Source organism: Neolamprologus brichardi, chromosome 7 (assembly GCF_056152115.1).
Source record: "Neolamprologus brichardi isolate AB-2024 chromosome 7, ASM5615211v1, whole genome shotgun sequence".
Classification (NCBI taxonomy): domain Eukaryota; kingdom Metazoa; phylum Chordata; class Actinopteri; order Cichliformes; family Cichlidae; genus Neolamprologus; species Neolamprologus brichardi.
Window position 1 is genome coordinate 16,533,031 of NC_142110.1, and position 24,871 is coordinate 16,557,901.

Consider the following 24,871-nt stretch of genomic DNA (forward strand, 5'->3'; position numbering starts at 1 on the left):
CAGTGTCTATTTCTGATTAATGACTTGCTTGTCTGCTCTTGGCATGTTGTGTGTTTTGTTTAGATCTGCTTCCAAAGTGCCGGCGAATGAGAAGAAGGAACGACCAGTAAGCACCATGAGTGAGGCCTCTAACTACACAGGCGGCTCGGAGCAAGCTGCAAACCCCAGTAGCCCCGGAGGAAGGGTGAGTGACAGGGGGGCTTACGATTCATGCCTGTTACGTTAGAAAATAATGGGAAAACAAGGGGATCACATTTTAATGGCTTAAAACGTCTAGATGTTTCTTTTCCGTGTGTGTGTTGAGCTTAATTTGATTTAACTTGTAGCCCTCAAGACCTTCTAAAAAAATTCACAACTTTGGGAAACGATCCAACTCCATCAGGAGGAATCCCGGTGCCCCGGTTATCAAGAGAAACTGGTTGTATAAACAGGTGAGTAGAAGTGCACGGCTCCAGGTCATTTTTACTCCAGAAAATGCAATCAGAAATTTAAAGGACGGATCATCCAATTTGTTTTCTTCGACGCATGTGTGTATCAATATTTTTAAACCACTGTGGTTACAACTGAAATGTATCAACGTGCGGATGGATTTTTGCAGAAACTTTTTTGGTTGTACCCTGACTTTTTGTCTTACACCACCCTGTTAACAATTGTGTGAAAGTGCAAAATATCAAAAAAGTTGATAAACATGGAAAAAATATGTTAAACAGCATGTTAGCATTATTAGTCCGAGCAAGCTCACGTCAGGAGCACCTCTGATTTCTGCTGGATAGTATTATCTTTGGAGTCAGAGGCAAGGAAAAGCTTGGCTATACAAAGGCGATAATATAAAACAGTGTTGGGTCTGTTTCCATTTTTAACTGCAAGTGGTTATGCAGCAGCAGCAGTAGTCTTAAGATGAGCACAATCTGAGCATTTCTTTGTGCATCTCTGTTTTTGCTCATCCAGCAGGGCCACTGTATGAATGCAAACCTCCCCGGTTACTTAAAGAAGAGTAAAAAGGGGCCAGACCGGACACCCTTGTGCATCCTAACTGGGAGTTTCATTTAGCGGTGATTGCAGGCGCCCTGTGCAGTTTTGTGAGCACACGATGGGCTCCTTTGGTGCAGCTGCCAGCTGCTTTTTTCTTTGGAAACATCAATCAGGGTGACGTAGATCAAGCAAAAGACTCACAAATCTGCTAGCCTGAATAAAAGCTGGATTTGCACTTTTATTTCCCTGCCTCATTGAAAACTGGAAGCCATTGAAGTCCTTGGCTGAGGGGAAGCGGCAGTCCTTCGGTTGGTCCGCTGCTAGAACAAAGTGCCGCAGTGATTGATGTGATAGCGAAAGCCTCCAGAGAGCAAGATTCGACAGAACTTTTGATAAAGTTTATTTATTCTTCTGCTACTGACATTCAAAAGAAAAAAGGGGGGTGGGGGGGGTTAAGACCTGGATTTAATTGAGGAAAGGTGGTGGACACAAGATCTTTAAAACTTGTTACATTTCACATCTACCTCTTTTATGAACATACGGCGCAGCATCTGGTATTTTGAATCTCTCTTGATACTAATGTTTTAACCATTCTGGTTTGTGGAAGTGAATTTCCATTTCAAGTAAACTGCAGCCCACATGCCGTTTGACCATAATGACAGAGTTGTTAAGATCCCCCCTCCTGCTTTTGTCTTCTGGTGGAGGCTACGATTAAGGACTTTGCTCAAGTTTTCCATTAAAGTAAACCAGAGAGTTAATACCCTTTACTTCACCCTTCATCCTTTTCAGGCAGCAGCGTTAAAGGCTTTGAGCTGATACTGAAGAACAACTTAAGCAGAGGAAGTTTATGTGTGTGTGTGTGTGTGTTGCATTGTCTTTGTTTCATGCCACAAATTAAGTTTTCCCATCTCAGGCCAAAAATAGCTAAATTTGAGAGTCTGAAATTTTGCAGTGCTGATCGGATGACTTCCATAACCCGTCTTCATTTAAGCAAGGGGTTATTTCATAATTTCCAAAGTTCAGAGAGGCATTTTGGATCACAAATGCAAAATGGTGACCTGTCTCAGCTGGAAACATAGAAAGTCGTACACAATTATGTAATACAACAAAAAAGTGATTGGCTGTTAATCCTTAGAGATGATGTAGCAAACAATTGATCACATGGAAAGGATTGTGTCATAGGACTACAGCATGTGCTGAATAGGATAAAAAAGACAAAGATATTAAAAAAAAAATCAAAGCCCCAAACATTTGTGGAGTTAATGTCCTCTATTGCTCTGGTGTCTTTTCAGGACAGTACAGGGATGAAGCTATGGAAGAAGAGGTGGTTTGTCCTTTCTGACCTCTGCCTCTTCTACTACAGAGGTGAGTTCAGTCCTGTCATCTAGCGGTTTTCGATTAATAGTTCAAGTGCTTTTGTGATCTTCAACAACAAGCGATGCCTTTTCTCATCATTGTTATGTCTGAGTCCCTGTGATAAAGAACATGTCAGGACCAACTGAGGAGACTTATCAGGTGAAAAAGCTTGCAACATCACCTTTTTTTCCATCAAGCATAGCCAGGTCCTTACGCAAGACTTGGATGCAGAGTTAAACGTTAAAGCATACTGACAAATAGGATTCCACACTAATGTTAAGTCATGATGAAACAAGATGAAACAAGTTTATTGAATGATTCCTTTTTATGCAAGTCATGTCATCATTCATGCTTTTACATGATAGGAGTCTGAAAGTAGTGTTAGTAGTAGTTACACTCAGTTACTGTAGTTTCCATTTTTGTAAAATGTGTGGACATTTCGATGCGATTTATCGATTTTATATAATCTATTATTGATTAAAATGTGATTTTTAACGGCTGTTCTCTCATGTTGGACCAATCTTCACATCTAATTTTGACACATCTCTGTTTGGAGAATGTTTAAAGTGTAGACCAAGTGTAAACTAGGTGTGCTGTTTGAAACTGTGAGAAAATACAAGCCTTACCTTTGTACAAGGCTGCACTTCCCAGTGCCGCCGCTTTATGCAGATGTAGTCGTCATTTCTGCTGATCAGGATGACATCCAGTCTGTGTTATTTCTGGTGTCTGCCATTCCCGTCGCCTTCTTTCCACCCACTGACTGACAAAAGCCGCAGACCCAAAGGCTTTATCCAGATGGATATGTTGAGAAACTGTATCCATCAGCAGAGAGTGGGCAGAGAGGTCGTGAACTCTGCTGCTTCATCTGAACACATCCGTTATCTGCTGTTGTAGTTATCACTCTTTCTGCGCATCAGGATATCCCATGATGAGACTGCTCTGCTGAAGCCTCCGCCTGTAGTGTTTTTTGAAAGAGGCAGTGGCAAAGAGCCCGGTTGGTTGATGACAGGTGACGCTGTCAAAAATCCATCCGCCCCTCTTTTGAAAATCAGTTAAGGGAGGCAGGTCTCTAACATAACTTCTGAGCAAACAGCTCGACTTCTGATATGTTTGGGAATGTCCAGATTGATGTTACCATATATTTCCCAAAATATTACTCACAATGTTGAACCTTATTCATGATCAGCCTTATTCATTCCATCATCACCAATATGTGTTAAAAGACTTTGACTCTAACATAATGGTTTTGAGTAACACACATGCAAACTTGCATATAAACCAGACAAAGTCCATGCCTATATGGGATTGCAGCAGTCACTGTTTTGTTTTCCTGCACTGTTTTGGGTAAGCAGTACGGGTTGCTTTTATGGAATTTGGAGAGTAAGCTACTCTGCTTAAACTTGGGACCCAATCTAATCCCCCCCCCCCCATGTGGAGTGTGCACAATTGTCAATGTGGAACCCTGTCTGTTAACTTAATGAGGATTAGAGCAGCCTAGCTGCATACAGCATTGAATCAGTGCTCATCTTTTTCAGTGTTTTGACTTGGTATCCTATATTTATCTGACCAAAACACTGCACAGTTTTTCCTTTCACAGTCCACTTGACTTGCGTCCTGTTTACAAATAACGCTTTAAGATAAGAGTTGACAATGTAGTATGTGTGTGTGTATATATATATATATATATATATATATATATATATATATATATATATATATATATATATATATATATATATATATATATATATATATATATATATATATATATATATATATATATATATATATACTGTGTTTTGTTTTTCCTCTGTAGATGAAAAAGAGGAGGGGATTCTTGGCAGTATCCTCCTGCCAAGCTTTCGTATATCCATGTTGTCTGTGGACGATCACATTACCAGAAAATATGCCTTCAAGGTCAGTGCATGTTTTCATTCCTGTCAGACTTTGTTAGGCTGCATATTTTGTGGTTTATTATACTTAAAGAAGAAAAGACAGGAATTAGTTTTCTAGAGAAAATGGAAAAAACTTGTAGATAAGGCCATAAAAATAAATGTGCAAGTCTCACAGAAGGTACATTTGAAAACTGGTGCTGCACTTGTTCTTATAGTGATCTCACAATATATGTATGTGTATTTTTAGACATGTTGGGCAGTTTCGAGGTTTTATTTCCTATTTAACACGTTGGTTGTTACTTCAGAAGTTTTGGTTGATTGACAAAGTGAGATGTTTAGTCGCTAACGCTAACAACTAAAGTATGTCTCATATTAACTACACTGACTACTGACAGCAGTGAGGTAGGACTGCAGTACTATGATGTTTGACTCGCAGGATTCAAGTTGCAGGGCAACGGACTTATAATATGAGATCACAGTGGTGTGTAAAGGATTTGACTGTGGGTTCTTCATAAACCCAAAGAGACAACAAAGTTGTCCTGCCAAGCACAGCCAAACACAGACGCCCAGGAGTCTGCTCAAGGTCTCTCCAACCACACAGCCCACTCCTTTTCCAACTTAGATTCAGGCTGAAAACCCCCCCCCCCAAAACAAGACTGAGAAAAGAGAAAAGCATGAAAGCAGGACACAAGCTCTTCAGTTCAGTGATTCACTCAGAAATGGGATGACCTTCTGACTGTATATTTTTTATTCTCAACTTTTCCTGTCTCTTGTTGTGGCCAAAGGTCATATTAGTAAGTGTGTTATTTCTAAAAATTATTGGGAAGCAATTAGAAAAATTATAGTCTTGTCTTTTTTAAACATTGGAAAACTGCACATTGAGGTTGTTCACGAAGCATTATGTCTCTTCCTGTGTTTGTTTTAACAATATATTGGTTTGTTCACCACGAGGGAACCAAGAGACAACCGACCATGTGTCTGCCATACAATGCACTGAATGGTAAGTATTGTGGCAGATTTACTTCCCTAATCTAGCATGACTTAAGGATTTGATTTATTATCATTAACTGCAGAGAATATCTCACAAGTCAGCACCGATTGCCATTAGTTGCTAAAAAAAAATATATGTGTGTGTGTGTGTGTGTGTGTGTGTGTATATAAATGCAATATTCTACCCTCCTGTTATTGTGAGGAAACTTTAAAAATCCTAGTCAACCAGTTTTTGTCTTCTCTCTTTCAGGTAACTGTGTGGATAACTCTTCCTGTCCTTGATCCCGTGTACTGTCAAAACAGGCGACACATCCCAACATGAGGACGTACTACTTTTGCACAGACACAGCCAAAGAGATGGAATCTTGGATGAAAGTGATGACAGATGCTGCACTCGTGCAGTCAGAGCCAGTCAAAAGGTTTGTAAGAGCTTTGGCAATAAAGTCATGTTTGCTGAGTGGGCATGTCATTTTTGAATTGCGAGCGCATGGGTGGGGTGTTTGAAAAAGCCATTTGAAGACAGTTCTTCAAACTAGTACTAACAGCTGTGCATCACGTGGTTCATTTCTAGACTCTGATTTCTGTTTTTCTGTGTTTGTACTGGAAGAGAGTACATTTAAATTCCCTGTTAAGTTCTTCAGCAACACTTCAACACCCACTTTTGACATCTCTGGTCTCTGGGTTTGTTGAAGAAGCTACGATGTTCTTTCATGTTATGTAACTGTTTCAAGCGCTAAAGTTTATTATGGAGTAACATACATAAGACTGTGGGTGCACTGTGAAGGCATGATGCAGGTGGTTTAAGGGATGATGTGCACAGATGCGCTGGCTGATCAGGATCACTGACTCATCAGGACAGGGTTTTTCTTCCTTCTTCTTTTTTAAGCTATGTTAAATATCTGCCATTTGGCAGGCTGCCTGTCTAATGCCCTGCTTTTACATGGGCGAGCAGAAACGTAATGGTAACGAGCAGTGTAATTACACAGAGCAGTAGTGCCTGAAATCCTCTGAAAGTCTCTGCTAAATGGGACCTTGTGATGCTGCTATAAGATTATCTTATATAACTACACATTGATCAAAACAAAAAGGTTCTGTAATTTCATCTTCTTCTTTTTTTTATTTACTTCATCGTTTGTTTTGCAGTTGTGTAACTTGAATGCTTACAGGGCTAAATGTGTGCTCTGCTTGGTTGGAGGCACAGAAAGATGGAGAAGTCATTAAGTGACTAGTGCTGCTATTTGAAAGTATACAAGTGGAAACTCTGAAGGAATGCCTTTTCTGCAGCTCTCTTATTGCTAACCCGGTGAGCCATGCTGCTGAGAGGAATTTGCCAAACTTTGAAGTTGCGACCTTATGTCTGTCTAAGGTCGAGGCATAGTGGCATCTATTACCTCTAGATAACTCCCTAGGGAGCACAGAGTGGTATGCAGGTCTTCTAGACAGGAGGCAAAAGAGAGAAGCAAATGGATTACTGGGATCTGAGCATCACTTTTCTGAAGTGTCTCAGCTGAGGTAATGTTTTACTGGAGATATCTGATTTCCTTTTACACGCCTCCCCTTCTCTGGCAGCTGGAAGAGGCATTGTGCACTTTGCTTTAGTTTGAACTGAATTCACAACATTAGTTGTGTAGTATATTGTAGTATAAACCTAAAAATGTGAATCAAACACGTTTCCTACCAAATAATTAGTTGGACATGAATCATCTCACCCAGATTTACGTAAGAGTTAATGACATTAAAGACATTTTAGCCTATTGTCTGAGGTTAAAAACATAGTTTTTACATGAACAACAAATGGAAGGAACGATGCCTGAATACTTAGGTGCAAACTTCCACATGTGCTTGTATGACATCATCCAAGCAAGACGAACAGCAATGCTTCTCAGCTCAAACGTGGCTAAATTGGAAAAAATACAAACACAACAGAAGACCAAGCCAAATACTGTGTGGAATACAATACAAATGTGGAAACCGTTTATGGATCCATTCAGGAAACTAAAAGGGCACTTTTCAGCATCAGCAGCTACTTTAGGCCTCATTGGTTTCATATTCATATCAACAAGACTCAAGTTAACAGTTCATGTAGTAATACAGGCTGTAGGATTAAGTTAACAGTGCTTTCAGTGGGGTTGTAAACAGATTAGAAAGGCGGGAAGATAAAACAACACGCCACTCTCAGATTTCACTTGAAGACAAGCGTATCTTAAGTCTGGATAATCCAAAATGTCTATTGAAAGAGTTCCAGTGTTTTGTGATTTTTCAAGCCTGAACCTTCTTGTCTCTTTTAGGTTGGACAAACTAAAAGTGGAGCAGTGTGGACCTCAAGAGATCAACCATGTGGCCAACCATAGAACAGAAACCGAAATCCAGAAGAATGAGCGTAACCGTGAGGTTGACCGTGAGCACGCAGCCGTCTCCCCCACCACAGAAGAAGAGGAGAGAAAGCAGCGAGATGCAGAGCGCTACGGCTTCCAGAAGGATGGGGCCGACCGTGAACGTCCACTCACCAAAATAAACAGTATCAAACTGCAGCCAGCGCAGGCGGCAGCCATCAAGGCTAATATGACCTCGCCGCAGCCTCAGACCGAGGTTGACGGATCACAACACAGCCCCCAAGTTAATGGATCTGGAGAACAGCGTCCAGCTAATGGGACTGGAGTCCCTCCTCTGCAAAGTTCCCCACATGAGCCGGATCGCAGCCTGAGTCGGACCAGCTCGATGCAGCAGCTGGAGCAGTGGGTTCGCACACAGAGAGGACGTGGCCAGGACGACGATACCAGAAGGTTGGTTTAGTGCTATGCCCAAAAAAACCCATCTTGACATGATATTGTATAAGCTTTAAATGTAATTGTTTGATTATAACATGCGTACACTGCAAGAAGAGAAATGATGCTATTCAGATGGCGCTGTAGTCTGTACAGTAGCACCAGTTATTTTCAGATTATTCCACAAGAGTCAAATCTTAGACTGTTTCCACAACATGAAGTCAAATTTGGCTTTATTGGGTGGAAAGTATGACATTGGTCTCCTCTTAGTTCTAAGTAGTTAAGTATATTGATGAGGTTTTGATGAGAGGATTTAATAAGCTGGTTCTTGATTCCCATCCCTGGTGTTCACATTTTTGTTAAAAAATACATGTTTTAGTCAAGAGATACGTTTGTCATCAGGCTTGTGTTCATATTTGACACAGCTTTGCCTCATTTTGTGGTTATTATTTGTTTTTTTTAACAAATAGACATACACACTCGCTTTAGAGCGAGTTTTACCATGGGCAAAACTAATAAGGCCTCAGTAAATATTTTTGTGTTGGCCCTCTGAGGTAAACATTTAATTCTCTCTCCATTAATCTCTTTCAGCTCCTTTTGTCATGACATGCATGTTCTCTAGACGGATGTGTAGCAGTCACAAGCCTTTATTATAACACTGCTATACTGTGATTTAAAGACCAGTGAGTGTTTTAGCCCGGATCTGTCAGGTCTTCTTATTATTAAGCTCTCCGTACTGACTTTGAACTCACTGAGGAAGTGGAACTTCTTAAAGCCTTGCTGTCAATAGTAAGGTCTAATTTGTTTCTGAGTAGGGAATTGCTTTGCGAGATTCCCTAAAGACACACATGTAAACAGATAAAATAAGAATCATCCTTGTTTGATACTTAATTAGAATGATACTCAGCGTGAAGTGCTTTTTAACTACAAAGTTTAAACCAAACCAACAAATGAAAAGATTCATAACATGGCATTGCTTTGATAACTGATGTTTTTGACTGGTTATAATCAAAATGAAAGAAATCCAATGAGATTTCTTTCAACTATAAACAACTTGTTGCGTCCTTTGAACCTGACAGAGCCTAAAACCACGTTTATCTGGTGTTGTGTATGGAATATATGAAGAATTATCAAATTGTTATACCAACACAGATCATTTTAGGTCTGTGTTGGTATAACACCATGCAGGTCATCTACTATATCATACATGATTAATTATCTGTTTTTTCCTTTACCCCAGCATCACATCGTACCAGACGCTGCCTAGAAATTTGCCAAGCCATCGGGTACCCTACATGCCTCATTATGGAGATGGATATTGCAGTATGCCCAGGAATAGCATGGCACAGCGGGACAGCATCTGCAGCATGTCCCCATCGGTATATGACCAGGCCATGGGTCCTTCAATGACTGAGAAACGCCGCTCCATGCGCGATGACACCATGTGGCAGTTGTACGAGTGGCAGCAAAGGCAGGCCTACAGCAGGCAGCCAGGGCTGTACAGCAATATGGCCAGTCCCAAAACCATGATCAACTTGTCAGAGCATGCTGCACCGAGCCACTCCATCCCCCCCTCGCCCTCCCATGGCTCCCTGTCGATGTACGGCGGCTACTCTCCAATGAGATCTTACAACATGGGCAACACTCGCTCTGAAATTTCCTCTCCCATCTTCCGAAGAGACATGACTGTTGAGAGACGGCAGAGGCCACCAGTCAACAAGGTCTGCTAAGAGATGCATAAACAGGAAATGTTCAGTTCACCCTCATAATAACAAAATCGCCTACTATGCAATAGTCTTCAGTCACCCCTTATTTCTTTATATTTTGCTTCCAAGTATCCAGAATAGTTCTCCAGGCTTTCTGAAGGTCTATCACATTTTTGCTTTGGACACTGACTGTTTGTTTTTTTTTCCAATCATTTTCAGTCCAGTCCTTATACTTGACCATTTTCAAAGGAGTGGGGTTTTTTTTGTTCATCAAGCCATTTAACACTGAAAAAGGCACCTAATACCAGAACCAGTGACCAATGTTGTGTCTACAGATAGCAGACAACTTGGCAAAAAGTCTTTTTTAAAGGTATCGTTAACACCTTGTTGCAAAAAAAAGAAATGGGAGGCCTAAAAGTAAGATCTACAGCAAAGGAACACAATCTGAAGCCTCATCAGAAATTATCTCAATGGAAGAGTGGCTGTAAGAAGCCATTCTTAACGAAGAGCAATAAGGAGAAAAGTTTCAGGTATTTTAAATGACAATAGAGCTGGACTGAAAATCATTAGCAGCAGGTCTTATGGAGTGATGATCATTAGTATGGAGGAGATCCACTGTGGACAACAGCCAAAGAAGAGCTTTGAATGTCCTTCAAGAAGCCTGGAGAGCTATTCCTGAAGACAACATACAGAAATTACAAGAAAGCTTGACTAAGAGAGTTCAGGCTGCGCTGAAGAATAAATGAGGTCATACCAAATACTGATCTTCAAACTGACCAGAATTGTGAAAACCCTGTTTGTGCCTACTTTAGTTCCCAAAGTTCGAAAATGAGGTCATGTGTTTCATTTGTTTTTAAGCAGCGCAAACAAAATTACATTCAGCTTTGAGCATATTTATAGTGACAGAAATATGAGACAGATATATACAAAAATATGCATCAAGGGTAGCAAATGTTTCTTTGTACTTGGATGAACCCCGTGGCTATGGCTGACTATTATATCAAAGATATTTAATGTTGCACATGACAGGCCTTTTTTCATATCAAATCTTTGTGTTCTGCAGTATGCTTACCTGCCTGATAGGAGGTCTATGCCAGCAGGGATCCCAATCCAGACCATCACTGCCCAGTCTTTACAAGGCAAAACAGTAAGTCTTGGTCTATGTCATGTCTTCTGGCTACCTAGATTTATATCACTGTGCTGTTCAGCTGAGATACTTCATGCTTGGTTTCTGTACAACTATACAGTCTGGGTTTAACTGGATATCTTTCAAGGACAATGCTGTTTTCTGATGATGCCACCTACTCTACCCTTCTCCCTCTTTCTGTCCTTCATATCCCTCCAAGACATTGTGACAGAACTCTTTCGAGGCAGGTTTAGGCAGATCTGTGTTCCAAGTGGTAGAATGGGTTCACTTCAGGAGCTCCTTAGACTCTCGTCAGTTCAGTGGAGACTTAAAAACCCTGTCACTCAAACTCTCTAAGCCAGGATCAAGAATTTATGTCAGAGCTGCACACAGTTCTCTGTACTCATTGAGCTTGTAAAGTGTGAAGTCAATTCTGTAATAAGTGCCAACTGTTCTGCTGTTTTGAGTGGACATAAAAGAATGTGCATGCTGCTAGCTAACATGGTACTAAATTGCATGAAAACGCAAGACTAGAATGCAGCAACTGTTCACCTACTGGGATCCTGGTACCTCTAAATCTCCTATCCTGGTGTGCTCTCTCTCCTTTCTTCTCACCCCCAATCCCTGCCTCACCCCTGCGGTGTGTCCCTGTTTCACTGTGGCGATGCATCCCTCCCGCCTCCTCCTCTTCCTCCCTCCTCCTTGCAGCCTGAGGAACTGACTTTGCTGCTGATAAAGCTGCGTCGGCAGCAGGCAGAGCTAAACAGTATCCGGGAGCACACTGTAGCACAGCTTATGCAACTAAACATGGATGGCGACAACCCAAAGGTCAGGCCCCCAGGGACATCTCTGCAGGCGTGTATGTTAGCGTGTGGTGTGTATGCCATCTTTATCCACTTCCATTATCCATCTCGATCCGGAGGATTTGTTTGGTCTTCACACATGGCTGATTTAAGAAGGAATTTTCTTCAAACATGACTATGCTTAATGGCTTCATGTTTTTTGTGGACCAGCTACCTTCTCATCAATTTTTCCCAAAATGTGTGGAAATAAAACACTCTTCTTCCAGTTTCAAAATAATTTTGCGACCAGCATCTGACTTAAATCAGTGCATCAGATAATTAGATTTGGGCCATTTTAGCAGGGCAAGCAGCTGATTGAGTCATTTATCCCCCTAAAGAATATAGACAGATGTTATCCGTAGATGAAACTTAAAGCCATTGGCGAGCTTAAAGAGTGACCGACTAATGAGGCTAAGGCCACTGGCATATGTAAAAGTTAATTCAGGATTTTGGGACTTTAAGTCTCCAGACTTAATGCCAGACTGCAGATTTTACCATTAATGATGTAGGTCAACCAGGACTGTTGAAGATTTTTCCATTTTACGGTGTTTTTGTTGTTGTTTTTCTTAATCTACTACTGTGCATTTAATGCGAGTTTCCCTGTAGCTATATGACCAAAGGCGGTTGCCCTGCTTCATTAGTTTATGTTTGCGTCAGCGGACACACACCACGTTGTGTGGTACTTTGACTTGCCATTGTCTTTGTTTTTTTGCATGCACTCGGTCAAGACTAGTCCTGCAGTGTACTCATTCTGTTACCTTTGAAAGTACACCTGGTACCTGACCTGTTTTCTTCACCTTGATTGGTCCTGCTTTCCTTTCTCTTGGGTTATCTTTGGGTACATGACATGCTTGTGTGATTGTGGATGTAAGAGAGAGTGTGACAGAGAGAGCATCAGTGAAAGAATGTGACTTGCCCTTTCTTTTGTCTCACTGTCCTTTTGCCTTTTCTTTACTCTCTTTTTGCTGCTGCTGATAGAACGACATTCTTTCTCACCACCTCCAAAGGAACCTCATGTATTTGGACAATCAGGTGGGGTAATGCATGAATGCATGCCCTGTCTTCTTCTGTCATGACCTCATTTAATGCCTCTGCTTTTATTGTATTAATCCCTGCTCTGCGGCTGTTTTAGTGATTTGCAGTCCCAATGCCAGGCTAACTTGTTATCTTTTATTGTTATTTTAAATGGCTAAAAGTTCAGATCGCAGCATTTTTAGCTCACGCTAGTTCATTTACTCACACATTATCCAAATAACTGATCATGAGTGTGGACAGTCGTTATTTCTGCCATATAAAGAACACGTAGAGACGAAGGTATCATATTTAACGTCTAAGTGTTTGCAAAGGAATATTAAACCTTCATTGTCTGCTTTTTTTTAACGATCTTAAGTGCTTTGTGAGTTTTAATTGCTTTGTATATAGCACACAAAGGTCCAGTAAAACCTTTCTAATAATTATAGCAAAAGGAAGCTTTAGATTTGTGTAACCACTGAGAAATAAGTAATTTTCATTTCCTTGACTTGGACTGATGAGCCTTAGCATTTGTGATTTCTTGCACCTCTTGTAAACGCAGTTCTTTTTACATTCCTACACATCAGCGTTTAATGGGAACTTTTCACTGCTAATAAAAATGAACCTTAGAGCTTTGTACTTCCGTGTCTTCCTGCTCCTGCTCCCGAGCGTCTTCTCTCTGTTGCTGTTAACCATCCCTGTCGTCTATGGATGCACGTTTCTGTGTGAGTCTACCTCATCCGAGAGCGAGAAAGCGAGAGCGAGTGAGGTGTAATCACACTGTGGGTGTTGTCTCAGAAATGAAAAGCTGCTGTAAACTTTCTGACACTTGCTATATCGCTCCTCTCCACACTGGACTAGATGAAGGAAAATGAGCCTTTAATCGTCATGACTCACACTTTGATTGAGAACTCTGCCCCAAGGCCTCAACTTTACCAGCAAGTAAGGCCAGCCTAAGGCTTTGCTCCACCTCATCCTCACCAGTCGCTGTTGTTCTTTTTGGTCTGTTTTGCAATGCTCCTCCTTCGATGTCCAAGTCCTCACGGCATCTTGAGACTGGTCTCCCTGTATCGTTTGTATTGCTAGCACCTCTTCATCCATTGCTTATGACTGTTCCCTCTTATTATTGAGAAGTCATGCTGATGCAGGCATGACTTTTAAGACTTGGAGAATGTATGAATGCTCCACTGTTGGGTTAAATCTCTTCCTCACTGTGGTGTTTGAATTTATTTATTTATTTATTTATTTATTTTTCAATAATCCTGCGCAGAATGTGTTCCCTCTCATTACCCGAGCCACCTGAACTTAACAAGATGACTCTAATTAATTTGACTTAATTATGTGTTGCTAGTCTTATTGCTTGTCAGTCTAGTTTATTACCAAATAATTCATGTTTTTGTGGAAAACGGCCCCAATTAAGGGCCAGCAGAAGAGCGATCATTAGAGTGAAATGGCATAAATAGATGTTCATGTTTATCATTTATGACGCATGAATATTCTGCTATAGTTAAAGAGAAAAGTATGCACGCTATCTCAGCATCCCATTTAGAATTTATGTTCAGCCTGCCTTTTCTTAATTTTTTTTCTTTTTGTTTCCGCCTGTGCAAGTTAGCCAGACATTTTTCAGACGTAGGGATTAGCTTAATAACCTTAAGCACCACAGCCTCAATCACTGAATCGACTCTATATCTAAAGTCTGAGGTGGCGATACTGACGAAGATGAATCCTCATATTTTTTTAATTTAGATTAGCACTCTGTCTTCATTACTTCCCCTTTACCCCCACTGGTCATTCTGCTGATGGAAAGGATAAAGGGGCCGGCTTGTGTGTGCCGATGGCTATGACATCACATTGCCACTTTTGTGACGCCCCTCGAGGTGTAAAAGTGTTGCTGAGACTCACCCCATCACCCATTCACTAGCATACCGCCTCCTCAACAGCTGCATTCCCACCTGTTCAGGTGACAAAAATCTGTCTTCCTCCCCCTCCTCCCCCCTACGTCTCTTGTATATTAGTCCACGCCACACAAAACCCACAGTGAAGCTCTTCAAGCTGTGGGAGAGTCTGCATGCTCTGTGTGGAATGCCATGTGGTTCTTAAGCCTCACCTGCTTTTAGCTTTACTATGTTCAGCTGCGAAAAAAAAAAAGGTGTTTGTGAGAAAGTGCAGGCGTGGATGTTGATTCAGAAAGTATTTGGACAGTAAGTCACTTTTTTTGTTGCTGTTTTGCTATTTTTGGGCACATTTGATTTGAAATTCAATCATGTCTTTGAGGTTAAAGTGCTAGGTGGTGAATCTAAACCTTTTCAGTTATATCAACCGAGGATTTTTTTTTATATAAGGGCCTGACAGGTATTTTATCTGATATGTGATATATTTGTTTGCTGAAAACCAGACTGAAAGCTTAAAACCAGCAATAAGGAAATGGCTCCAGTCGAGTTCTGGCAGAGTGTCTCAAGTGAATATACAGAGGATGTGCTGTGTCTGTAGGTTGTACACTTTCCAGGAAGCGAATTAAATCTTACACTTGGCACTTTGAGCCTATAGTCATTGAGTCATTTCATATCAAATGTGACTAAAAACACAAAATAACACAGAAATATGTCACTGTCCTGATGTCTGTGGTGTGTACTTATAATATTATAGGTTTAGCAGAGTGGATGAATGACTATGTGATCTGTTGATTTTTCTGGAAACATGGGATCCAATGCAGCTGCAATGATTTTCTTTGTTTGAGAAGTAGCTGAATGATATCAAGTGGAAACATGGATGACTTTTGGAGTTTTCTGACTAAACACTGACGTTGTAAAATTAATGTAGAAACCATAACTGTACACTTGGGCACTGAACAAAAGTAACAGGGCGCTTTGGCATGCACACATACACACACAGTCTCTCATTAGTTAACCCCAGATTATGCTGTAGAATACATGATTGGTGGACAAAGCTTATGCGCTAACTTCAGAGTGAAGTAAGCCAGATTGTTTTGTATGTTTTTCCATAAAACCATTGTGCCGATGGAGACAATGACTGTGCATGATGAAACACGAGGCGCAAGAATCAACAGCAGAGACTCTGTTTAGACTGGCCGAGGTCCCACTGCTGGTTTGGTAACGCAGATCGTCTGATTTAGTGAAATATGAGTTCCTTCTGAAGGATAAATCCTGCGGCTCAGTGAGAGAGCTTGGTCTTGACACTGCATTAGATCTCCAGATTCTAATGTGTATGCACAGATTTAGTGCCCCTGTCTAATGCTGTCTCTCTCAACAGATGAGTCCAGAGAACTACAGGGAACAAGCCTATACATGCATGCCAGAAGAAGTGGACACTGATGTAAGTTCAGTGCTGCAGACTCGCATGACATAATGTTCCTTTTAGCTGTACACAGCAGGTCATGACTGGTTATTGGTTTCTCTTCAGACTAAACTTAGCATGCTGTGTGAGCAGGACAAAATGGTCAGGATACAGGAGGAAAAACTGCAGCAGCTGTACAGAGAGAAGGTGACTAATACTGCATTTGTCGTCATGTTCACGCAAAACATTGTCTAAACATGCTTACAAAGATTTGGTATCATGTGCAAAAAACGTAAATTTGAAGGAATGCACAGTTTGCAGTTGCTAAGAGTAAAGTTTCTAAGCATGAAACAGAGCAAGTTAGGAGACAAAGTCTGTAACTATAACTAACTATAGCCTGTAAGTATAACTACCATCATCAGCTGGAAAGACTTGTCTGGTTTGCATTGCTTTGTCATATTCAGCAAATCTCACTGACTGTTTTATGTTACTAGTTGATGTGCAGCGATTGTAGGTATATAGAAAAATATAAAATCATTTCTAGTCAATTTTGAGTCACAGCTGTGCCCTTTGAACTTTGGATAAGACAAATAAGTAGTTTGAAATGCTTACTTTAGGCTCTGAGAGGGGCTGATGGGCATTTGTGATTATTTTGACATTTTAAAGATGGGATAACCTCTTGTTTAGTGACACAACAGTGATGTACAGGAAATATTTAAAAAGAATCTACTATTCTGAAATAGTCTTACTGAAGTTTTAATGATGACTGTTGTGCTCTGTGTATTTGACATGATGCGTGTTGCTTCAGCACACTCTGGAGACAGCACTTCTGTCAGCTAGCCAGGAGATAGAGTTGGGCTCCGACAACCCGGCTGCCATGCAGAGTGTCGTGCAGCAGAGAGACTTGCTGCAGAGCGGCCTCCTCAGCACTTGCAGAGAGGTGTCCAGAGTTACTGCCGTAAGTAATACAGTGCATTCACACTCCAGACAATGAAGGCCTCTTGGGGTTTTGTTTTTCAGGAGTATTAATAATATGGTAGTTTGTCTTTGTTTGTTGCATAATTGTTGTTTCTATCCTCCCCAGGAGGTGGAGCGGTTATGGAGGGAATATGACAGGATGGAAGGAGATGTGACTATGGCTAAGAACAACCTGCTGGAGCAGCTAGAAGCACTGGGAAGCCCTCAGGTAGGAACATTTTTGACAATGAGTCTGCTCAACTTCTTCTCTCTAAAGGCCATTAAACTCGGCACAAAATTTGGCATAGTTCGGAAATGATCTTGTAATGTGTAATATATATATATATATATATGTATATATATATATATATACACACACACACACACACTGACCAATCTGTCCTCAAGAATCGCACTGTGGGGGGAAAAATGAAGCAAGGTTCTGGTGTTTTTAAACAAGAAAAGGAAGAAACTGAAATTCTGGATTCAGCCAATTCTCAAGAGAAGGCAGCAGCAGGGAGAGTTTCATGGTTTGATCCAGGACTTGAAGCTGCATCGCGGCTGCTTTCGTACATATTTCAGGATGTCAGCGGGGCAGTTTGAACTCTTGTTGGCAGAGTCGGCACCACATCTGAAGAGGCAGAGCAACTATTTCAGAGAGCCAATAGCAATGACTAGCTGTGTGTCTGAAGTTAAATGGTATCATTTTACTATTTCAGAAGCATCGTATCTTCAGTACTGGTGTGCGTATTGAGCTACTTTGTTGCCAAATGCAGTGGTCAGATTGGTCAGATCGGTTTATTTGCAGGTAAAAACTCTGAAAAATCTATTTTAAAAAAACAAAGGCAACAACTTCATCCTGTGAGATTATACAGTCAGTGTGAATGGCTGCGTTAAGCATCGATGAGACTGGAAAATATTTTTAACACAAATTTTTCGCGTCCATGTGAAAAGACCCTGAACTCTAACTCGACATTAAATGTGTAGAAATATGCTGATAATTTTGTAAACAATCCAGCACTGACACATTTGATGTTTAGTTTGCCATGGCTAAGCATTTCAGTAAGTACTATATACTCACTATACAGCTCGCTTCCCACGCTGAACCCGTTAGGTTAGACCGAGTCACTCACGCAGGAAGAGTTCGGCTGTTGCTATGTGATTGAATGATGGGTGCAGATGGATGAACTGCTGGGGACTTGATTCTTAATTTAATTACCAATTTGGCAAAAGAAGACGTCCCACAGTGCTCTAGGCTAGCAGTAGCAGCTGTGCCTTTCATCTTGACCCAAAGGTGTGTTTACAGAAGTGCTCTTGTTCTGGTTGAGTCACTGTAGTTTTGGTTCTCTGGTTTAGCGTCATGATTTTTTTTTGCCTGATAGGGTTTTTTTTTAAGGAAGCGCGCTCTCAGTAGCTATCATGATATCATCATTCTTGTGAATTCCTTTTGGCTAAAGTAATGGTGTAGTGAAAATCTGATACTGCGGCTGACCTGCTTGGCATACTTGCAGATTCATACACTGCAGAGCTGCAGAGAAATCTGTAAACCTACTCAACCTTTTTGCAGACACGTTTTCTGGACTTTGGGAGAAAAATATGGAGAGAAGTAAATGGAGATCAAAGCAACACAGGGGGGTGATTGATGACCGTTGCAAGGATGGAGCAGGTCTTAATTAAGTTTGTCTTTTATCTTCTCTTTCATCAAGGAAGAGGTGCAGAGACAAAAAGAAATTGTTCTAGCAGTTATTCCTGGCTTGTACTGAGTAATGATAATTTAGAATAGAGAAGTCAGAGGGCCAGCAGGGAGTCTGGACATCCTCTTCTTAAGTCCATCTCACAAAGACCAACCTGCCAACAGCGAGGGGGAGTTAATTACCTGTCTTTTTTTCTTCCCCTTTTCCAATCCTAATCTCTCCTCTGATTATCGTGTTGTGAGGCTAGTATCTCTCGCAGACAGTTGGAGCCTGATCAGATCTGTGTCTCCATTGACTGCACACCTTAGCAGATACAGACATTACCCTTTTACTGTTCTTTTACGATGCCATCATGCTAATTTTTTTCACTGCAGCTTTCTGTCTGCCTTCTGTGTGTTAGTTTTATTTGCTATAGACCTCCACCTTAGATCTCAGTCTGCAGGTGTTTGTTGTTGTTTTTTTTTGTTTTTTTTTGTTGTTGTTGTCGTTTGTTGACGTGCGTCTGTTTTCTGTGCACACCCAGACAGAACCACCCAGCCAGCAGCATGTCCGCATCCAGAAGGAGCTGTGGAGGATTCAAGATGTGATGGAGGCCCTGAATAAACACAAAGCCCAGAGAAATGCTCTTGATGGGATGGGTTTCTATGGGCCCAAAGCCAACTTCAGTAAGCACAAAAATGAGGTGAGGCACCACTTGTAGAAAAAGAAAACAGAACACCTGGTCTGACAGGATGCTGAAACAATAAGGCATTTTAAATCATCATTTACTGTTCCTAGCTTTTCAAATGTGAGAAAGAGTTTTTCCTTTTTTTCTGCCTAAGGCTTCAGTCACACAGGCCTAGAAACTGATTAGCAACCATCTGGCAATTACCGGTTGTGAGGCAAAAAAAGTGTATTACCTGACCGGTCATGAGTAATTGGAGGCAATTGGTGTGAAATTAATTGCTAAAGTCCCAGTCAAACAGACCTGGAGACTAGCCAGTGACCTTACTGGCAGTCACCAGTGTGAAGTTGATGTCAAAGAGATATATAGTTTGGTTGTTAGTAGGTTGCCTGTAGTTTGTAAGGAAGATGCCGACTTGGCTGCAAAAACAAACTACATGCCAAGCAGTACTGAAACAAACCAGAAACGAAGACCATTTCCCTTTAAAGTAAAAGTTCCGCCATTTGAAATGCATGCATGTTGTGCAGCACTTTTTCAAGTTTCACCTCTGTTGAAAATATCTAGCGTTTGCAAACCAGTTGGCATCTTTCCTGCAAAATGCCACTACAATCTGTATGCTACTAAAGCAGTCGCAAGGTTTTTTGTGTAGTATTCTCTTTGTAATCGTTTTCACGTGACCACAGTCGGCAATCAGCGGTTGTTTAGGAGTTGCTGACTAGTCTCTAGGCCTGTGTAAGGCTTTGGACAGGTGGTTGTCATTACAAGCAAATTAAAGATGTGAGCTTAACGGTAATTTTTTCACCTTTTATTGGAATTAAATAATGGGGAAAATTGATCATAAAAAAATAAACCCACATCACCAGCAGTTTTGAAGATGATAATCGACGTAAGCTGAGGGCTCTAAATGCCCACCCCACTCATGGATGGTGTGAGTAGTGGTGTCTGGAGGAATGTGTCACTCAAGCCATAACAGCATCTGGAGCGCTCTCTCTGGCTAATCAACTGTTTAGCCCATCCTGTGGCCCAGAGCTACTCTATACCAGATGGCTGTAGCCCTGAGCCTGTGTGGTGGCGCCATGTGTCACCTTGCTTCCTGTGCTGTCATACCCAATATAATCCCCAGGAGGAGGACTCTGTACCCCCACGGCCACCCCTACCCCAGTCCTACGAGCCCAACCCCCCCACCGTGCCCCCTATGCCGTCTCATCCCGGCGTGCGCCCTTCATCACTCCACAAGCCAGAGGACAGGAAGGCCAATCACAGGAATAGCACGCACAGCGTAAGCCTGTTGACCTCTTGGTTGACCCTGCCCTCAGCTGTATCATCCCATGTCCATGATGATGAGTTCACTTTGATTTCCATAAATATCTCGTGTCTGTTGCATTTTTTTTCCCCATTTGTTCCCGTCATTGCACAGCATAATTTACTTTTCAGTTATTTGGTTGAAGTCCAGCTTGTGTTTTTATTTTTGTTTTGTTTTTTTAAATTTTGTTTTTGACTAAATTACCACATCCCCCTTTTCTGTCTCATCCTTTATGTTGAAATGTAATATTTTTTTGGGTCTGTTTGTTTCGCCATATCAAAGTTTGAATGTGTCTGCCTACCTTTTGTCTGATTATTTCAACAAATTTCACACATTTAAATTTAAGGTGGTTCAGTCTACAGGGTTTTTCCTGTTTTCCAAACAGGGATTTTGGAGATGAATTAGTGCAGTCGCCTCATGTGCAGGACAGGCAAACCGTTTTTATTGCTTAAATCTATTTGTTTTCATGTTATTTCTGAGGCGTTGATAAACTATAAGTTTATTATGTATGAGTAAATGAAACTACAATTAACAAATACGATTAAAAGAAAAATATTTCTTTTACAGTGCTTGTTATTTTCCTCTGTAGGGGGCACCAAAACGTCTCAAAGCAGAAAAAACCCTGGTCAATGAAGAATTTTATTTTATTTTTTCATCTTAAGTCATTCTGTAAGAGATAATGACACTCTGAGTTATACAGAGGTTGTTTACAAACTGACTACATTTCAGAGTTTTTCTCATTTGTGTTGACCTCTTTTTTTACCCCCCAATTTCTCGTCTCCAGGGTCCTGACTACAGACTGTACAAAAGTGAGCCAGAACTCACCACAGTGGCCGAAGTGGATGAGAATAATGGAGAAGACAGATCTGAATATCCATCTGATAGAGAACATGTTGGAAACAAAGGTACTTTGGAGAGATACTGGTGCAGTTTCGCAGTGAAGCCTAGTGTATAAAAATACAATAGAGTGGTCATTTTAGTCTGTATAAAACTGGAGCTTTTTATCATGGGACTAACAAAGTCTACACATTGTGATCGTTCCCTTTTAGAGTATTTGAGGGCTCTCTAGTGGAAACATTTACACGCTCAGAAGGTGAACAGCATATGGAGTGCACTATGCTGTAAATATGGAGTGATTTCTGACACAAACATTGTCTCTAACACAATTTGAGTTGGCATTTGGATTATTTGGATCTAGGTCAGTGTATCACAAAGTAACTCTCATGGCAACCATAATTTTGCTGGTTACCATGGATACAGTGAGATTTGCACCTGCATACATCTTTTTAAATTTGGCCAAAACATGTGAGCTATAATATTTGTTTTACTGTATTTAAACTTTCTGCCACTAAACATGTGCTGTGAATAGATGAGCTGAATTTACCACAAAAGGGAAATTGATCTACATTTATTGAAGAGCTTGCAGGTCTTTTTTTTGTTGGATGGAAAGTATTAATTAAAATACCACCTGTAATTGACCGTGTCTAATTTTTTACTATAATGTGATTTCAGTTTGACCTTTTATTAATCTCTTGTCTCCTTTTCTGTGGGTAGGTATGTCCTATCCAGTTGGTATCGTCCCACCAAGGACCAAATCTCCAGTGCCTGATTCCTCCTCCATAGCTTCATATGTTACATTAAGAAAGAGCAGGAAGCCTGACCCTAGAACGGTGAGACCTTGGGCTTTAATAATAACTATAAAATGTTCTTAGCATTTGTAGATTTGGATCTACCGGACAATAGAAAAGCAAACGAAATACAGTCACGATCAGGACTATAGTCATAAAAAGACTGGCATATATATCTGCAGTTATTTAGATTTGGTAGTATGGCTTTCTGACCTTCCTGCGTTCCTATGTACATACTTGGAGGAAGGCCCCAGCAAAGGGGAAACGAGCAGGAATTAAGTCAGATACAGCAGCGGTCCCCAATCCCCGGGTCACAGACCGGTACCAATCCATGAGTCGTTTGGTACCGGGCCACGATAGTTGAGGCTTGTGTGTGAAATTTATGGTTTTCAGGGTTTTTATCGGTTTTTATCATTATTTTTTTTATGTTTTTTTATTGTTAACTTCTTTCTTTTCCCGTGTGTTATGAATAAATCTTCCTTTTTTGTAACACTACTGGTTTTTGTTGTATTTATCCACAACACCTTAAAGGCCGGTCCATGAAAATCTTGTCGGACATAAACCGGTCCGTGGCGCAAAAAAAGTTGGGGACCGCTGAGATACAGCAAGAAAGTTGGAGCTGAGCTAGAAGTGGGTTGTAAGGCAGCTTGCAGGTGTGCAGCAACTATGGCCAGGCTAAAGTAGCTTAATTGCTTGTGCTATCTGCAGATTGCCAGTTGTGTAGAGGAGTATCAGCTGAGCCCTTAGTTGATGTAGCCCGGTACTGTGTTTGGCTTGCCTTGATCATTTTTTGGCTTTGTGGTCTGCCTGAATTAACGCTTTCTCAATTAATAATGATTATGGGCAGCAGTGAACTAACCACAGTTAATTTTGAATTGTGATTACTCCTCTCCTAATTGGTTGTTTTGCTTGTAAGCTGCTGGTTGAAAACTCACATGTGCAGTAAAGGCCAGCTGTCACATGGTGAGGGTGTGACTCATGCTGCCATAGAGTAGATGCCAAACTGTATTTAAACAGTTTCCAGCCACGAATCCTATCAACTTAAACATACTAACCATATCATTAGTGCACCACACTGCAGGGTGTGTCCTGCTTTTGCTGCGCCTGTGTGACTTTGTTTGACCGTTAATGGACATGTAGTACAAATGAAAATAGATAAACGCACAATATTCCTCTAGGCTTATGTGCTTTAGCACTTGGTGCTAAGAGAGCATGCCTAAGGCGTAAGAGTTCAACTTAGATCCTGGGAGAAATGACAAATGAGTTTCAGTGGACTCATCTCTGTGCTTGTCCTGTTAGACCTCAGTGCGGCATTCAGTACTGTTGACCATAATATTTTATTACAGAGATGTATAGTGCATGCCATAATTATTAAAGGTAATGCGCTGGAGTGGATATATATCTAATGAACAGCAATAACATAAATTTTCATTGCGATGCAGGTGACACCCAGCTTCATCTGTCATTAAAGTTTCATGACGCACACAAATTGGTTAAACTGCAGGAACGTCTTAAAGACATAAAGACCTGGATGAGCTCTAATTTCCTGCTTCTGAATTTGGATAAAACTGAGGTTGTTGTACACACTGCAGGGTGTGTCCTGCTTTAGTGTGTCAGTGTGAGTATGAACATGGATCGATGTGTAATGAAAATAGGTGATTGCACAAACTCCCTCTAGGCTTATGTACTTCAGCTTATGGTATTAAAAGAGTATGCACGGGGCCTATAGAGTTCAGGTCCCAGGATATCTTGGACAGTGTGGACAGTGGGGACTATGTCCTTGACCTCTGGACTGAGTTCACATCTGCCTACCCTCCAGTGTGGCACAGATCTGAGAATGAACAACTTCTCCTCAGTTCACTTCACATCAGCCTCTCCTGCTCAGGCATTAACAAGCCCCCAGCCGCTCTGAGTGCACCCATGTGTTCCAGCGGGAGCGTGCAAGCGCACAACAGCCAGGTTGTTTGGCCTTTTGCCAAGTGTAGCTCAAAGAGAGCAAATATTTAACAATTTCTCAGTCATTATATTAAGTCCAAAGTGTCTGTCCTGTTTGTTACTTTTGTTTAAAAAAGTAAAATGTTTTCCAGTACATACATTAAGGGTAGAGATTATTCTTCTTTTTAAAGTTTAGACCTTTTTTTAACCGTGCCTAGTTCATCACGCTGCAAATGCTGCATCATGTGAAACAACCCAAGCAGGCAATGACACCATGTAACTTCAGACCTCTACCATGCACACAATTGGGGATCACAGTAAAAAAGTTACCATGGCAGCAACCTCATAGTGCTGAATGTCTTCACAGTAATGCTATATCATTATTAAATTATATTCTGTTGTCGTCTCTGGCCAACAGGAGCGTCCACGCAGTGCAGTGGAGCAGCAGCTGTGTGCTGTGGAGAGCAGCCGACCCAGGATGAGCGTGGAGGAGCAGCTGGAGAGGATCCGTCGCCACCAGCAGGGTACCCTCAGGGAGAAGAAAAAAAGCCTCAGCATCAGGGGTAGCAGCCAGGAGAACACACCCTCTCGCAGCCACTCATTTACTAAAGAAAACCATTACCGCAACACGCAGGTACTGGCTGAGTGACTCAGACCCTATTTGACATTAGGGTAGCTCTGAAGTCAGAAGATGTTCATATGATATAATGTCTCTGCTTCTTTTATGTTTCAT

General features: G+C 41.2%; 1 protein-coding gene across 11 annotated transcripts in view; it reads left to right on the forward strand.

The window, feature by feature from the left end:
• plekha5 (pleckstrin homology domain containing A5) overlaps positions 1-24,871 on the forward strand; it is an 87,134-nt gene that overhangs the window by 59,075 nt on the left and 3,188 nt on the right. For 5 of the 11 annotated variants that reach the window (XM_006782598.3, XM_087843222.1, XM_006782599.3 and 2 more), the window contains 20 exons: positions 64-184; positions 327-431; positions 2,265-2,337; positions 4,145-4,245; positions 5,517-5,632; positions 7,502-7,996; positions 9,219-9,699; positions 10,748-10,831; positions 11,519-11,638; positions 12,631-12,684; positions 13,525-13,605; positions 15,934-15,996; positions 16,084-16,164; positions 16,766-16,915; positions 17,042-17,143; positions 19,132-19,290; positions 20,396-20,551; positions 21,360-21,480; positions 22,130-22,245; positions 24,557-24,772. In XM_006782598.3, coding sequence (XP_006782661.1) covers positions 64-184; positions 327-431; positions 2,265-2,337; positions 4,145-4,245; positions 5,517-5,632; positions 7,502-7,996; positions 9,219-9,699; positions 10,748-10,831; positions 11,519-11,638; positions 12,631-12,684; positions 13,525-13,605; positions 15,934-15,996; positions 16,084-16,164; positions 16,766-16,915; positions 17,042-17,143; positions 19,132-19,290; positions 20,396-20,551; positions 21,360-21,480; positions 22,130-22,245; positions 24,557-24,772 — 2,995 coding nt within the window. The other 6 variants (XM_006782600.3, XM_035914417.2, XM_035914418.2 and 3 more) reach the window with 6 other exon arrangements.